A 17,365-nucleotide genomic window follows, 5' to 3' on the forward strand; every position below is an offset into this window, starting at 1 on the left:
CATTTGTTAAGGGTCGCGCAAAAGAAATTCCAAGTAAAAATCGGCACTTTCTTTTTTTCCAATCATAAGACAAGTTGGACAAGTATTATAATTTGTTAAATGATTGTTCATTTTTTTTTTTCTCCTTGTGTATGTCGTCCTGGTATCTCTTAGATTCGTAAATAATTTCAGGATTAGGATATATGTAGGTGTTTTTTATAAGTGTCAACAAAAAAGGAATCTGGATACTTTTTGAACAAGAATCCAAATCTATTTTTTAAAGAGAAAAAAATAAGAAACTACATGTCCATTTTTCCAAACCAATAAATACTCTTCGTTTTCGTTTCTGGTATCTGTATTTTATATCATTCAAATATCTTATAAAAAAGTAGTTTTGGTTCGTTTAACTTGAATGCATTGTTTCTGTATAATTGCATATATCTCATCTAAAGTGTTCCCGGTGACAATATGTTTTATTTATTTACCTTAGGGCTATTGCTATTTTTACTCGTATATTGTTGGTTGTTGTTCAAAGCGGTATGCGGGGTAGGTGGTGATGCTTAAAAATAAATAATCGTTAAAAGTTTTGCTCTTGCTTTTAGAATTTAGCTGACAATGTTTATTTTAGACTGGGTGCTTTTCTGGTTATTGCGTTATGTTCCTTTTGACTATAAATATGCATTAATGGTTTAATCTGAGGTTTTAAAGAATTCATTTGATTCCCTCCTTGCGTTTTGTAAATAAGTGTATATTTAATTATACTCGTTTAACGTTCTAATAATCTATTTAAGTGTGTATACGTAACTAAATTTTTGTTTTTAATGCATTTTTGTATGGTTGTATCTATATTTTTATTGTGGTATATAATTGTTTTACAATAAAGCCTGAGGCACATTTATGATTTATTTTTCTTTACATTTTTAAAAACATCTGGTCACAGAAGCGGAATCATGTTTTAAAACAAAAAGAGGTTTGTGGTAATATTTTACTTTGTTTTACAAACAAATAAACATTCATTTGCAATGTAAATTATGAAAAGAAGATTTAAAGCTAAACTTTGTTCAAAGCGCCAAAACGAAAATAAAGACTTTAGTAAACTGGGCACATTTTAACTACAAATTCAAGCATAATAAGACTTGAATTACAAATGTGCGAAATTCATTTACAGTACAACTAAAGTACTACGCGCAGATCGGACCGACCAACGCGAATTAAACAAATACAGTAAACAGTTATAACAAACAAACACTTACAACTAATAGAAGAATTAAACGCTTTCAAGATAGACAGATAAAGATATAGTGTAACAAATAGACAATGTAGATCGGTGTTGAATAAAAAAGAATCAAAGGTCTACGCCTAGGAGCCAAAGAAGACGATGAACAATTGACGAAGCTCGTTTTTCTTGATACCTTACAACACCATACAAACACACATTTAAATTTGACAATTTTGAACTGAGATTGGTTCCCTGCGACCCACTTTAAAATCCATGTGGAAATCCCTCTAGAAATATATAGATATATATATATATATACTTATATATGTACAACCGAGGATCGCAGGAAGACAAACTCGTCGAGCGCCGAGGCTTGGTTCTATAGTTCTAGATGTACATTCGTTTACAGTTACATTTTGTAAATTTGTTTCGTTTTTAAAACCGCTGCACACGTTTCCTTCATTCAGACTTTAAGTTCGTTTCATTTGTAATGTTGTTCAACAATAAAATTATGCACTACATACAGCAAGGGCAACGGACTGGCTACCCCTCCATCGTCATCTGTGTGTTAATGTTATTGTTTAGTAATTATAACAATATGCCAATTGCATACATACAACAAGGCCTGAGGGTAACGGTATATTAAAGAAGTCGGCTCAAGCTGACACCTCTAATGATGTTGGACACTTTTGAAACCAATATGAGGCACAGTTAAGCTGTTGATTAGTGTATACGGGGGGAAGCTACGATTTTGTTGGGTTTTTCTTAGCTAGCGAGTGGCATGAAGAGAAAGCTCATGAGTGGGGACGTAGAGACTTATAAACCAGTTTCTGAATTATATCGAGTTTCGGTTCATACTAGGCAAAACAGAAATTTCATATACTCGGAACAGGAACCATAAAAGACAACTAAATAGATAACACACAAAGTAAATAACGAGACATCAATACGGCAGTAGGCGGTTGATAGTGGGATTTACAATTGGTCCACATGCTGGAGCAAACAGGCAACCACATTGGCATCCTCTTTTGCAGCTGACTGAGCATCGTTCTCGTCTACCGCATCCGGCTCCTGCCGCTCTGATATTTCGATCTCCCCTTGGGCTTTCTCTTCATGCAAATTCTAAAAACCGTCGAGAATGCCTGTGACACCAATCATGGCCTCAACCACATCGGAACTGCTCGGAGCACTGTCGTCGATGAGGGTGTCCGTGCTCAGGGCCAGCGTAGGACCCGTCGGAACACCTCCTGCTGCAAAGGTAGACGAAGGTAAGCTATCGATGGTGTTGCCATTTATGAGGAAATCGCGGTGCACCTCCGCCGGACTATATCGGAAACGTTGAGTTGCAATGGGCGTTGTTGGCATAGACTTGGAAATGTCTAGTGAATTGCGGGTACTGTATGAGTGCGCGTAATCCAAATGACTATTATTGGCCGTAGATCCTTCCCAATTAAACGAGTCAGATATAGTGAAGAACCCATTTCCGACGCCGCAGTTGCCTCCATTTCCGATTCCCACAACACATCCCCCGCTGGACGTTGCACCGCCTCCACCATTCAACGATGGTAGGCTGTTTTGCTGTTGATGTGGCAGCGGAGTTGAGGGCACTGATCTCGAAACGATTCCCGCAGAGCCGCCACTACTGTAGCCGGAAGATGAGCCCGCCGAGGAACTGCAGGTCGTGGCCGTTTGCTGGGTTATGCTATTAAACTTTCTGGCAAAATTAGCTGAGAGAAGGGAGTCTACTTCCATTTCCTCGTACAGTATTCCAGTTTCTTTCAGAGACGCAGATTGCTGACTGTTGCTGTTCTCCGAGTAGAAGTTTAGGCTTGGTGACTGTTGGCTGCTTCTTCGTTGCAATTGGGACAATGGCACCGATTGTGAGCGCTGCATCTCCGACGTATCTAATTCATTTTCTCCCGTGAGCGCCAGGCTTGTCTCCATATCCATTGAGTTCTGATTGACCAGCTTATCAGCACTGTGGCTGCTGTCTGCAAAGCTGGATGTATTGCCGCCACCTAGCGACCAGTTTCTACACATCCATTGTGGAAGAATAGATGGACTCGGTGGAGCTGAGGCAGACGTGCTCGTAGGGTAGCTGTACACATAGCCTCGACCCTTGCGATGAGCCCCTATCATGGGATCCCGGTTGTCGCAGTCAAGTGATTGCTGCTTGCTCAACAAGTTGGATCTTTGCTTCATCCTAGTCAAGCCGGGACTAGCGAAGCAATTTTGACTGGAATTTGACGACCCTGTGGCTGAGGGTGTAGTCACTGATCCATTGGTGTTTGGTGAAATGGGTAGAAAAATGCAGTTCTTGTTGCTACCATTACTGGAGGCGTTGCTGAGGCTAATCTTCCTCTTGTTGTTGCTGATAAGCGGCAACTGCTTGGAACGCTGCAACTGCAGATTCTGATGCTGGTGCTGCTGTTGATGCTTTTTTGACATTAGGGCCAGAGACGCTGAGGCAGAACCCACTCCTGCCTGTGCGGGCAACATCGAAGCTGCTGGCACCGGCGCCAGCATCGCTGCTGCAGCGGCGACGACTGCTGCTCCGCGTCCGGGGGCGGGCATCGCCTCCGGCACAGAGCCCATCGTCGATGGCTCTTGTGGATTCTTGTTCTGTTCGGCAGCATCTAAGGAATTTAGTTGTTTTTCCTCAGCGTCTCCCATCTGAAAATATTGGAGCAACTCGTTGTCGGGCTCCTCGGAGTTCTCCTCGTCCTCGCCAGGTAGAAAGTAGTCATCCAGCTCGTGCTTGTCCATGTTACAGATGCTAATCACTCGCTCTCTGGGCAGTCCCAGATTCTCTGGCAGTCCTGAGTCTTCTGCCGCTGCCAAAGCGGCATTTTCCGCTGCCATTAAACGCTTGGCTCTCAGAATCATCATTTGGTTTCGGGAGGCCACCTTAGGTGTGGTGTCCACACTGCTTGACGGGCTCACAGAACTTGTGCTCATTATCTGTGAGGGTGGGCCCATGGAAAGTCCGGGACCCGGAACTGGGGAATTCCCAGAGCTTGGCGGTGGCGGTGTGGCCGATGTTGTGGTGATCGTAGGTGGAACCAATAAACCAACTCCGCTCGTTGTCCCACTGCTTGGAGAATTCGCCCAGAATCCCTTTGTCTGCTGCGCCTTCAAAACCTTCTTGCAGAATATATTAGAGGTGTAGTCCTCCACCTCGTCCTTTATGACAATGCCCGTGGGGGATACCTCCTGCTGGGTGAGTACTACGGCCGGCGAGCCCATCTCCAGGATTTTGGGCGTGAGGTTACGGACAGCACTACTGCTTCGCTGATCTGTGGCTAGGTTCATGGGCGTTACCTGCTGTAGATAACCTAATGGATGCTGCTGGGGATGAATGGGTGAGTCGATGATCTCCTGCTTGATCTTCATAATCTGTTCGTCGCTGGCCTCCTGGCTGCTACCCGCGTCTTGACCGGTTACTAATTGATTACAGCTCGATTCTGAGGATGTGGAACCCTTGCGTTTCTTTTTGCGTCGCTTTTTTAAAGGCCCAATGTCCTGTTAAGGAATACTGGATTAGTAATCTCTTATTAGGGAATATTTTGAAACATACTGCTAAAACTCGCTTCTCCTTGGGCTCCCGGGGAGTGTATTTTTTTGTAGAAACTGTTGCATTGTTGCTTTTGATGCGGGAGCTTAGATCCGCCACGCTCTCTAGCTTAGTGTTTAGCAATTTTTCTGCCCAGCTGCGCACCACATCCCAGCTCTCAGAGTCCCCTCCTGTCGATGGAAAGCCACCCAAACTGGAGGCACTAGTTATCTGACTGGGGTCAGAATTGGAATCACCCGCTAAAATCTGCTCAGTCTTGCACAGCTGCGGCAGTTGCGGGGGAGTCAGCTTGGTGGTTTTTCGCATCGCCGCATAACAGTAACGGGAGTTTCCACGCGTCCCTAGTCTCCGAGGACGAACGCCCGGAAATACCTGCTTCATCACCTTGCCAAAGTCTGCTGTGGACAGAGGTTTGATGCTGAGGCGTTCACAATAAGCTCTAAAAATAAAGAAGAATTAACCAAATTAATACTTTTTTGTTGAGCTATGCTAATAAATACTATAAAAATAAATAGTCTAGTAACACTATGATAATTCAACTGATGTGCAGCATGAACATAACCGGCCAAATGACATTTCCTTTTCTTCCTTGCAGCCATACAAATCGACATGCTTATTAATCTAACCAAGCGAAATAAAATGAATTAAATGCTATTCACTGTTACTGATTTCGCTTTAGTACTAAGAAGAATAATAAAAATCTCACATGTAATCATTGTACACATCCTGTTTTGGTATGGACACCTGTGCATCGTGCTCCAGATGGGAACGCACCCAATTTATGGTATGGTTAATCTCCGAGCGCGTTCCCAGCGGATTTTGTGGCTGCCTTAACGGATCAGTGTCTGCGCACTCCCCAGGCAAGCGAAGATAGAGGAATAGCTTCTCAATGGGCTTTAGTCCCGAGACACGCTCTAGGATCTGTGAAATCTGCAGCCTCGAATTTTCGCTATACGGGAAGACGCACACAAATTAGCAAGGATAAACATAACATGCTTCAGACAATACTTACTCCAAGCTGGCCTCAATCACCTGCAGTACCCTTCTCATCTTCTCCTCATTGGGCATTGATCCCGCTAAGTTGGAGTTGCTCAAAGCATTCATTACGTTTTCAGCGATTGTGGAGTTTATTACTCCACTGGCAGCTGGCACGCCCTCGTTCGGATGCCGTTGGCCAGCTATTGCCGAGGCCAACGGAGCCGCTGTTGCTGGAGTGGTGGTGACTGGTACTGATGCCGCTGGCACTCCTACTGTTGCTCCACCCATGGCATGCATGATCTTGCCAAGACCCAGTTGCTGGGCTGTGCTAAAGTTGAAGGCATTGGCAAAGGCCAGTCCGGCAGCAGCATTTCCAGCAGCCGTTGCAAAGGGATTCGGAGTAAGCACGGAAGTGGAGACTCCTCCACTGGCGCTGGCGACATTGGTAAACGGAGGCGGCACAAAGCCGCTGGGCGTGGCTACAGGTACAGGTACATGGGTGTGACTCGTGGGCGAGATTTGGGCGGACGCAGGTGTTCCGCCGCCAGGGCCCACTGGTGTAATGGTCAAAGGAGAGGCCTTCGCATGGATAGCAGTTCCTTGAAATCTGGTTGCACCGTAGACTATATCCGCAGGCTGTAGGCTGCAGTTCCCATAGGGATTGGCGTTGGGTTTCTGAAGGGGGAGTGCCACAGGGATCGGTTGAGGTATGGGAATGGAATTGGAAACTGGTGCTGTTGTTGCTGCTGGCGCCGCTGATTTCGTCCACTGCGCACCCAGCTGGCCGTGCTTCTCGGACATGTTAGGTGCTAGTGCTAGCGGCGCCTCCGTTTCCCTCCGTCTGCTGTTGGTTCTTCGATGTTGTCTTTTTGTTGTGGTTTCTGGCCAAGATTAAGAGCGCTTCCGCTGGCAGGTTACGTAGGTGGCTGCCTGTGTGAGTGCTGGACTGCGTTATATTGAGTGTATGTGTGCCTTAGGAGATGGAGATTGCCGAGTCGATAACTGGCGCGACGAACATTTTGACGGCTGCGACGGACGAAGATACGGATGCCAGATAAAGTTGCTTTCCCATTTTCCCGTGAGACTGGAGTGCGCGGGGCGTGGGACGTGAAAGAGCGTCGCGTTCCTTACTGCCAACGAGCATGCGATTTTCCCAGATACGCACCGATTAAACCGAAATAATCCATTTTTTAACGAGAGATAAGAAAATATCTTGCGTTCTGCGTCTCGAAAAATATGTGGCGTTGCCAGATTGCCGCATTGCAAAATGTGCTTTTTTTGCCAGAGCTTTCGGATGTAAACACTGTGTTGTATTTCCGATTTCGCATAAATAAATTGGTGAAATTTTTATGATGTATATGAAATTTGCTTATTTACTTTACCTAATAATAGCTTGTTTATGATAAATATGCAACCTTAGTCTTTTGGTGTTCTGACTGTTATCGTTATCGCTACTAGTCAAATGAACTGAACTAAAGTACTGATTCATAGCTAAAATCAAAATAACTCTGATAAAATGTATGGTTACTTTTTTATTTAAGATAAATAATAATAACAATAAATAAAAAAAAAACACGTTGGTATGTGTATGACCATTTGTTTCCTCTTTCTAAATATCTGTATACTTATATTATTAACATTTAGTTTCTGTGTTTTAGTTTTCTTTTGTTTGTAGGGAACAATTAAAAATGTTCTTTTTTTGCCATTATATACTTTTAAAGTGTCATAACCGACAAATATATATTTCAGATATTAACAAATAAAGAGCTAACTGATTACTCCGCTTCCCAGAACCAGCGAAATGAACCACCGTGCGTGTCCGCTGATGCTCTTCAGCCCTGGTAAAGAAAATGGCGAAGTCTTTTCGTTTCTTTTTTCAGTCGCTTTACACAACACTTTAGCAACACAAATTTTAACACTAAAATACTGTACGAGCGGTTCTTTTAATTAAATTGCGAGCCGGATTCCATCATGCGCGTCGAACTTACTCCACAGACGTGCCGGGTCTGCCTGGAGCCCAGTGCGCGACTGCAGCGCCTGGACGAGATCCGTGAGGAAGGCGAGGAGACGCCAAACGAGATGTTGATCCAGCTTTTGGGAGTCTCGTACAGCAATGTAAGTGAATCTTTCAAACCGGCAATGTGAACTGACCACCCATCCTGTAGCTGAACGACAGAGAACACATCCCCGATGGCATCTGCAAGTCCTGCAAGGTAGAACTCAACATGGCCTACCAGTTTCGCGAGAAAGCGCTTCGCAAGCAGGGGGAGATCGAGGATTACTGCCGGGAACTGGGCTTGTTGGATGAATCAGATGTGATGGTGATCAAGGAGGAGGACGGTTCGCAACACCAGTGCGACGAGGAGATGTACATCTTGGAGGAGACCACAACCGGGGAAGAGGAACACCAGGAAGAAAAGGGGCAGGAGGAGTATTTAGAGGTGGACGCCAGCGATCATCAGGAGTGCATTGCTGACACTATTGAGTACTTGGAGGACAACTACACCATCGACATGAACTCAGATCAGACCGAAATCGTCCTGGAGTCTGAGAAGCAGTACGAAGAGACACCATCGCAGCAGTTAGCGCTCCAGGAGGCGGCTAAGGCCAGTCTAAAGGCCCGGCGCGGTCGAGTCCGTCGTGGATTAAACTCGCTAACCACATCGGACGGCACTGAGAAGGGCGGCTATATCTGCGACGTCTGCGGAAACTTTTACGAAAAGCGCGGTCGAATGATGGAACATCGTAGACGCCATGACGCCATCTGCCAATATGCATGCGAGTAAGTCCAGACGGTCAATTGGAAGTGCAATCGCTAACCCTATCTTACCTTCACAGACTGTGCGATGCCAAGTTCCAGGTGCGCGAGCAGCTAAGAAAGCACATGTACTCCCACACAGGCAGCAAACCTTATAAGTGCAGCTTTTGCAGTCGCCAATTTTTCTACGAAAGTGTTCTGAAGTCTCATGAAAAGTGAGTAGAATTGCAAATTTCACAAAGAATCCTTGAACTTTTATTTTTTTTGTATCTTTTAGTATTTAACTAAATTGTTATTTGGCTTAGCACATTAAATATATTCCTAATTCAGAACAGCTAATACTAATTTCATTCTTTCGATCAGTGTTCACCGAGGCATCAAGCCCTACGTGTGCAAGGTGTGCGACAAAGCGTTCGCCTACGCTCACTCCTTGACCAAGCACGAGCTCATTCACACGGACATCAAACTGTATCGCTGCGATTATTGCCACAAGGACTTCCGTCTGCTTCATCACATGCGCCAGCACGAGGAGACCAAACTGCACCAGAACGCCGTAATGCTGGCGGAGAGCATGAAGGTGGAAATGGTGGCCGAGGAAGAGGATGGGCACGAGATCCGAATTCAAGCTCACTGACGCAATAAAATGTTGTAGAGTATGCTGCTGTTTAATTTCCAGATATAATCCCATACAATATGTAGTACTAGTTCTAACGCTAACCGATAGCGTATTCATAGTTGTAAGAATGAACTTCACACGTAAATAAAGGTTATTTTTTTAGAAATAAAATATCAAACGTGTGTGAATTTGCAAGATTGGAATGCTTTAGCAGAATATGGAATTTGGTCCGCACAATTTTGTAGTTATTTTATATACAGTTTTAAAACATGTCGCTATAAAAAAAAGCTTTATTTTTAAACATGTAACAAAAATACCTTTTATTTTTGAAATGTGATGCGTAAACCCGAGAAAAACAATCAATGTTTGTAACATGTGTGCTTGTAAAGCTATGCTGAAAATTATGCAATAAATATGGGTAGCTTCATGACGCCGCAAGTAAATAAAATGAAATTGGAAAAACCCAATTTGCACCTAGCGCATGCAAAGCACCAACAAATGTACACTATCAAAGAAAGTTCCGAAATTACATAACTTGAATGTTTTTTTTTCATTGGCCGTTGTCTCCTTTTTAGCCCCCGTGTATTATACCATTTTAGAGCAAATAAAAAAGTTCGTATGGATATGGTAAAGCCTTTCTGGCTTTGTATTTGATTAAGGGTGTTGATACACTGCAAACAAAGCTGGGTACATTTAATAATAATTAATAACTAAGGCGCATTGACTGATCAGTCATAAGTGGCATGACATTTAAATCCATATGTATGCAAATGGCAACAAAACTATTGTTTACAGATACAGATCCACCATTTTAAAGTATTCTGGAATTTGCTTTTCTTTAGTAACGGAGTTTAAAATTTAAATATTTTAATATTTTCTGCGATGTATAATATTTTTGTAGTGGCGAAAATGGGGAATGTAGGAAGCCTGGGGAAACCCAATTCTAACAAATTTGCACGCGATTTGACATGTCGAATCCATAAAAGCGCTTCAAACGATTGGATTATGGGTGTGAACGTCGAGCCACAGACGCAGCCAGCCGAACTCAATTGCCAAATTGAGATTCAGACCTTTTAAACTGATTACGAGCCGGTCCACGCTATCAATGGCAAATTTATTTCCCCCACACCACCCCAAAAACCCTTTTCGGGAGCTCACCTTCGTCCTTGACCTGGTCCTGACTTTGCATTTGTGGAAATCGAGTGGGAAAGTCGGGACTTTACTCATCAAGCAAGTCCCGCCACCTTTTTTGTGGCAAACAAATCAGCAAGCTTACGAGCTGAATTGCAAATTCCGCGTTGGCATCGGAAAATCTTAGGAGTTCTTGCGTACGAAGCAGGTGAAAAAGTTCAAGAACTTTGTGCGTTAAACCAAGGCTTTAGAGGCATGACCTCAAAGTAATAGCAAATGATTATCAAAATAAAAACTATTGTTTTTAATTCGAAAGCATAATTTATGCCTTATTCCGAATAATTTAAAGAGATATGGAATCTCTAAGAAGTTCTTGTGTCAATGTCTAGTGGCTAAGGTGAAAGTTGAGAACGAGCCTCGGAGCCACTCCGAATTCAAGTCACTTTCGCTCGCTCCCATCGAATATTCTGCATAATTTATGTTTTTATTTAAAGAAGATGCAAAACCAAGAATACCCATTTTCATCCCCACTCAACCCACTCGTTCAAAACTGGGGCAGTGCTTGTCAAATGGCAGCTGTAAACTAAATGCTTTATATTCATTTATTCCGGAGCATAAACAATGTGAACATCCTCGACAAACCGGAAGACTTCATGAGCTCCTTGTGCCTGGATATTTATGTATGTATGTATATATGTACATACTCGTATGTGGTGCAGTACTGAATGTGCGTGTGTGTAAGTGTGCATAATGCCGTGATGCCATGGTTAATGCATGTGCAACAGGATGCTCTTCTATTTGCGGTTGCCTCATCCGAGGAAATTAGTTGCTCATAGTCGACGCATCCGCCGAAGTGAGAGGGTGGGAGTGAAAAGGCGACATCCTTCTATTCCGTTAGCGAATTATATAATGAAATGTGTTCGATATGCACAATAGCCCTAAATAAGTTAACATTTAACAAATAGTTTTCATGTTAGTCCATGTTTTCGACCGTGCACGTACGTCACTTACGCCGATCGACTGATCAGTGCGAGGTATATATTTTTATAGAACTAGGGGTATACTAGATTCCTTGAAAAGTTTCCGACACGGGATCAATAGCCGAGTCGAACTGGCCATGTCCGCCTGTCCGCCTGTCCGCCTGTCCGCTCGTCTGTCCGTATGAACGCTTTAAAAACTAGAATGTTGAGACTAAGCATGGAGCTTCCAGAGACAAGGGTATTAAAACGACCGCCCTGCTGCTGACCTGCAGCATTAAATGGATTCTGACGTTTTTTATGTGTTGTGGATTTTTGCAAAAATTAATACATTTCTAGTTGAACTTTACACAATTCGCTGATCAAATAATCCAAATGCAATTTAAATTGTTTTAAGTACTTATCGCACCCTTGATATAATAATATTAGCATTTGAAAGGAGAACCCCATTTAAATGCCGAGAAATTCTCTTTAATATTGCGCAACGTACACATACAACATGTCAGCCACGCAAAAACAAGGGCAGCAATCAACGGAGGGGGAGGAACTGGTAAAGGGGTCGGGATGGCAGGAAGGATGCTCCATAAACCAGGCACGCCACCGCCAATCAATAAAACCCGAAACAACTGGCGCTCTGGAGCATCAAATATTTGTAGGCCTCGGCCAAAGTTAAGATGTGGAAAATCCCCACGAAAAAAACCGTCGAACCATTAAAAGTAAACGCCGTGGAATACGAACGATGTTTCCTTCAAACATGGCCCGACATTGGACGAGATTTGGCCGTAATAAACACAAACAAATGAAATAATTTCGACTGCAAACAAAAGGGCATAATTTATACATATTTACGTTTATGGCTGTACACATTATACGCACTTTTGACCCAAGAACGGTTGATTCCCAAATATCTATGATATACCAACGCGTATCTACATATGTATAATGTATGAACATAGAGGGCATGGCACATAGACACAGGGCGTGGCACGGTTGCACAGTAGGCCTTGTCCAGTCCGCTTAGCCAAATTACGCATACGCACAGTTGTGCCGCTTGCGGGAGGCGCAATAATTCATGACACACGACACTCGGCGCACGACTCACGGATACGGGGATTCGGACGCAGACCCGGGACCGGGCCCGTGCGATGAAGACATCGGCCACGTAAATTGGTTTAAGCTGACGGCAACCGACAGCCCACCCAATCTCCAATCTCCATGCTCCCAGCATACCAGCCATCCAGTGGCACACCGAATTTGACCTATTGCCCGACCACGCAAAACTTGCACAGGAACGGCCTGTCGAGGAGGATGCTAAGGGGTGTGCTAGGGTACACGAAAAAATGTGGATATCTTAATATTCCTTTACTAATTGGCCAGAAATATAAATGTTTTGTTTCCTAATTTTCAGACGTTTATACAATAAGGTTTTTTTATAATTCCGAAACAGTAGTATCGAGGCTAACACTTTCTGTTCTAATTTCTACCGTTTATGTCTGGCTTTCTGGAGCAACATGCATAGGGAATGTTTCTTTCAGTGTATCTCGGCGAACAAGCAGGGGCCAATAGGGTTCCTTGGTCCTGTGGAGCTGCCTAAAAGGTTATGCCAAATTACGAGAATTTTTGAGGCTCAGCTATAACAGGCGCGTTGGCCCGGCGTCTGGGAGAGATTTCACTTCCGTTTCGGCTCCTTTCTCCCTCTCGCTTCCTCCTCTTCAGATATAAATCATTTAAATTAACAACTTTTGGTTTATTAACAGAATTTATTGGCAGCCGTTTCTGCAACCTCAGCGTGCCGTCCGTTGTTATTGTAGCCGCTGCCGTTGAGGTGAGCACGTTTTGGGTTTCCCGCCGAAAAATGCCACCTTACCCCCAAGAATAACGGCCGTTTGGCTCGATGATTTGTTATTTGTTAGTGAAATGATAATGGCAACAAATGAGCTTTTATTGTTCCAGTGACCGGGGCCTGAAAGCCGCGTCGTCATTGGACCTCCGTTTCGATATAAATTCATGAAGGATAAGCCATTCAAATGGGGATTTGCATAATTTGTTGACGACTCCAGGACCCCAATTTCCCATGGACCTTCACTCACTTTTACCACTTCTCTTGTTGCTCACAATAAAACTCAAGTGAACAATGGGGCCGCAATTACAAAAGTTCACAGGGATGACGCCCACATCGCACTTAAATGTTTGCTCAAAATTGGTTTGTTAACCAATTATTCTTAAAAATCGACGTTGTATTTTCGGTAAAATCAAACATTTTCATTTCTGGCGATCTACACAAGAAACTACTACTTTGCTCCACTATACGCAGTTATTATTAAATTTGGTGTGTGTTTTTTTTCAGGTGCACGGACTCGGATTTATTTTGCCCAATCGTCAATCTGTTTGAAGATGTTCCGAGTGAATCGGTTTACGTGCTGAATCCTTCAGGAAACTACGTTTCTTCCGCAGCTGCCTTTCGCTCCCATTAATCAGCCATTAATATTGTGTAAACCAAAACCGTTAGCAGCCGTCAGATGCTTTTCAGAAAATATGATTGTTTTCAGACGGCTTTTGAAATTTAATTCTATTCAGTACGCTGGAATTCTGATTCGGTTTTTGCATTTAAATTTAAATATAAATTGACACGTGCCAGCCAGCCTTCGCAAACAATCAGGACACGCTGTCAGGCAAAAAAGGTCCGAGCAGGAGGAACCACGATGTGCACGTGTATGACTGATTATTTTGAACTCATCTTTGGGTGATTGCAGAGTCCTTGCTTGCGAAGTGCTTCTCTTTCATGTGCTTTGGCACAGCTGTGGGTTTTTGCTTATGGGGCTGCTGTAGGTTCAGTAGCGAAAGTGTGTTAAATTTTCTTAGCGTCCAAGCCAGTTTTCCAGAAACGTATTCCCCTGAAGAAAGTCAATTGTGTTTAGATGGGTTTGTTCTTGAACATGTTGTTTTTATACACGGTGTACTCTGTTAATTTAAGAGTCTTAAAAAAGTTCCATCCAAATATATTAAAGAAGTGGAAGCCAGTCCTTCGCGCCCCTTTGCAAAAGGGAGGGATATTTTACTGCGTTTTAATGCAAATATACATAGTACCCCTGGTAAATTTAAAATTAGAAAAACAATTTAAATACTCTTTATATTGCTGTAAAAGAGTTCATGAGATTTTGTATTGCTAGAATATAATCGGACCAATGATTGAAAATTCATGGTACAAAACTTAACCTCCGCTTGTATTTTTAGGATAGTTACTTTGATCAGCTACTTATCACATTGGGCCCCAAGTGTATAGCAGGAGGGGATTACAATGCAAAGCATCAATGGTGGGGCAACCTAAGGGCATGCAGTCGAGGAAAACGACTACAAGAGGCCATCGTAACTAGTTCTAGCGAAGTTCTAGCTACAGGTGAACCTACCTTTTACTCATCTAACACTAGACTGACGCCAACAGCTTTGGACTTTTTTGTCGTAAATGGGGTGCCAATAAATAAACTTTCAATTGAAACAAAATACGATCTATCTTCGGATCACCTACCCTTAGTTGCAACATTAAGCCACACTCCCCAATATAAATCCAGAAAGAAATCCTTACTAGCTCCCGGCACCTCTGTCGAAACATTTAGGAATGTCCTAGACAGAAGCATTAACCTAAACATCGACATAAATTATCCAGAAGACATCGAAGATGCTATAGTGACGTTCATGGACACAATTAACGTGGCTGCGGCACTTGCTACACCAGGAAGCAGAAATTCTCCTACTCAGAGTAGACGCAGTATACTTCCACAAAACGCTTTAGTTCTCATACAGCTCAAACAAAGAGCTAGACGAGAATTTTCCAGAACAGGAGACGCACGCGCCCACAACATTTACAAAAGGTTATCAAATCGTCTTAACAAAGTTCTGGTGAAAAACAAACAAGACCACTTTGACCAAATGCTGGAAAATGCAAGTCCTGATGCATCAACTAACTACTCGCTGTGGAAACTCACGAATAACCTTAAAAGACAAGTTATTCCAAAGGCTCCCATCAGAAATCCGGCTGGTGGTTGGTGCGGCTCCAGTCAGGAGAAGGCCGATATCTTTGCAAGCAGTTTAGAGGATAGATTTAAGCCATTGAATCTTACTCCGGCAGAACACCGAAACAGGGTGCAAACACTCTTGGACCAACCTTTTCAAATGGCCCTCCCCACAAATCCTGTTACTTTGGAAGAGGTAGTAACGCAGATTAAAATGCTCAAACCTAAAAAATCACCTGATGAGGACCTCCTAGACAACAGGACGCTTAAAGTCATTCCCATCAAAGCTGTACTTTTCGTAGTCCTATTGTTTAATAGCGCCCTAAGGCAGGGACACTTTCCAAACAAATGGAAATCGGCAATCATAACGATGATTCCGAAGCCTGGAAAGCAACCCACTGAAGTAGATGCATATAGGCCCATTAGTCTTCTACCCGCGCTAGGGAAAATGTTGGATAGGGTAATACTAGAGCGCATCCTCAAACTTCCAAGCGTGAGCCAAGCTATTCCTAAGTGGCAGTTCGGTTTCCGAAAAAGTCATGGCACTCCAGAACAGCTGCACCGAGTGACAAACTTTGCTTTGGAGGCAATGGAGGACAAGATGTATACAACCGCTGTATTCATTGATATACAACAAGCCTTTGATAGAGTATGGCATGATGGTCTTCTAAGTAAACTTAAGACCCTTTTGACGCCACAGCTATTTCTTCTTATCAAAAGCTTTCTATCGAACAGACAGTTCAGTGTGGTTGTCGATGGCGACAAATCGTCTACGCGTACAATCTCAGCAGGTGTACCCCAAGGCAGTGTTTTAGGCCCGACTCTTTATTCGCTGTATACCTCCGATATGCCGGATTCCTGGTGCTGTACAGAAGTTGAAGACGAAAACGTTCTCATTGCAACCTATGCGGATGACACCGCGGTAATGGTCAGAAGTACAAGCATGAGTGATGCAACCAGGGGCTTACAGGAATACGTGACGGCCTTCGAGAGGTGGGCAACGAAATGGAATATCGGCATTAATTGCAGCAAATGTGCTTGCGTCACATTCACAAAAAGGCCCTTGAACTGCTCAGGAATTTCCATGCTCGGCTCCACACTTCGACACGAGACCTTCTACAAATACCTCGGGGTGATTTTGGACAGAGGACTAACGTTTCAAAGGCATACGACGATGATCAAGAAAGCAGTACTTTCAAAGGCTGCAAAAATGTCGTGGCTCTTTTCGCCGAGAAACAAACTCTCATTGGCAAATAAAGTTCGCCTGTATAAATCCATCCTGACCCCAATTTGGAAGTATGCGTTGCAAGTATACGGAATTACGGCCAGAACTAATCTGAACAAAATAAGAGTTGCTCAAAGTAAGGTCGTTAGATCACTACGTAACTCCCCCTGGTACATGAGAACCAGAGATATCGAAAGGGATCTTAATATTCCAAAGATAGGCGATGTACTGAGGACCCATGCGGAAAGATACATGCGGCGACTCGGTTCCCACCCCAACACCCTGGCGAGAAGGCTTATCCATCCCCCGCGTAAAAGAAGGCTGAAAAGATTCCACCCGCATGATCTCCCATCGAGATTATTATAAATATTTTTTCTTTTTCTTTTTCAAGGAAAACAAATCAATTAAATATTGTTAGAGTAGCTTAATTTGTAAAGTAATGTATATATTGCCTATGCCTATGCTGTAGAAATTTATGTAAAACCTGGTAAAGCTGCCACATAGGTAGCAGTAAACTTGTTTAATTCCAATTAATAAAATTTACAAAAAAAAAAAAAAAGGATAGTTACTAAGTAAGTAAGTTTCCCGCTAAACGTTCTTATGTGTTTTTTTATTAATTATATAATAGAATCTGCCATATAAATAAAATTTATAAACCGAACTCATTCAAAATCACTTATTCTACTTCTCATTAAAGCCTCTTCTTTTTTAGTATGTCTGCTCAGAGAATTTCATCTGGAAATGGATTTTTTGCATTCATTTACTATATCCGTTAATTATAAATTTGATAAATAGTGGTATTTATAAGTCGGGACATGATTATTATTTTTTATTTACTTAATTGTTGCCTTAAATTGTTCAATTGCTAAAAGTATAATGAGGGCTGATGGCCTGTACA

The 17,365-nt window shown here is 43.0% G+C and overlaps 2 protein-coding genes across 2 annotated transcripts; one reads left to right on the forward strand and one right to left on the reverse strand.

The window, feature by feature from the left end:
- Nucleotides 1-353: 353 nt before the first annotated feature.
- LOC122620020 lies at nucleotides 354-6,995 on the reverse strand. The gene is made up of 4 exons (XM_043797285.1): nucleotides 5,785-6,995; nucleotides 5,479-5,721; nucleotides 4,776-5,211; nucleotides 354-4,720 (listed from the first exon to the last, which is right to left on the reverse strand). Exons 1-4 carry the CDS (start codon nucleotides 6,549-6,551, stop codon nucleotides 2,321-2,323), a joined length of 3,846 nt encoding a protein of 1,281 aa, XP_043653220.1. The 5' UTR covers nucleotides 6,552-6,995; the 3' UTR covers nucleotides 354-2,320.
- A 611-nt stretch (nucleotides 6,996-7,606) lies between these two features.
- LOC122620889 (zinc finger protein 155) lies at nucleotides 7,607-9,290 on the forward strand. Its single transcript, XM_043798562.1, has 4 exons — nucleotides 7,607-7,865; nucleotides 7,916-8,532; nucleotides 8,589-8,723; nucleotides 8,872-9,290. Exons 1-4 carry the CDS (start codon nucleotides 7,722-7,724, stop codon nucleotides 9,140-9,142), a joined length of 1,167 nt encoding a protein of 388 aa, XP_043654497.1. The 5' UTR covers nucleotides 7,607-7,721; the 3' UTR covers nucleotides 9,143-9,290.
- The last annotated feature ends 8,075 nt before the right edge of the window (nucleotides 9,291-17,365 follow it).

Source organism: Drosophila teissieri, chromosome 3R (assembly GCF_016746235.2).
Source record: "Drosophila teissieri strain GT53w chromosome 3R, Prin_Dtei_1.1, whole genome shotgun sequence".
In the NCBI taxonomy this organism is placed as follows: domain Eukaryota; kingdom Metazoa; phylum Arthropoda; class Insecta; order Diptera; family Drosophilidae; genus Drosophila; species Drosophila teissieri.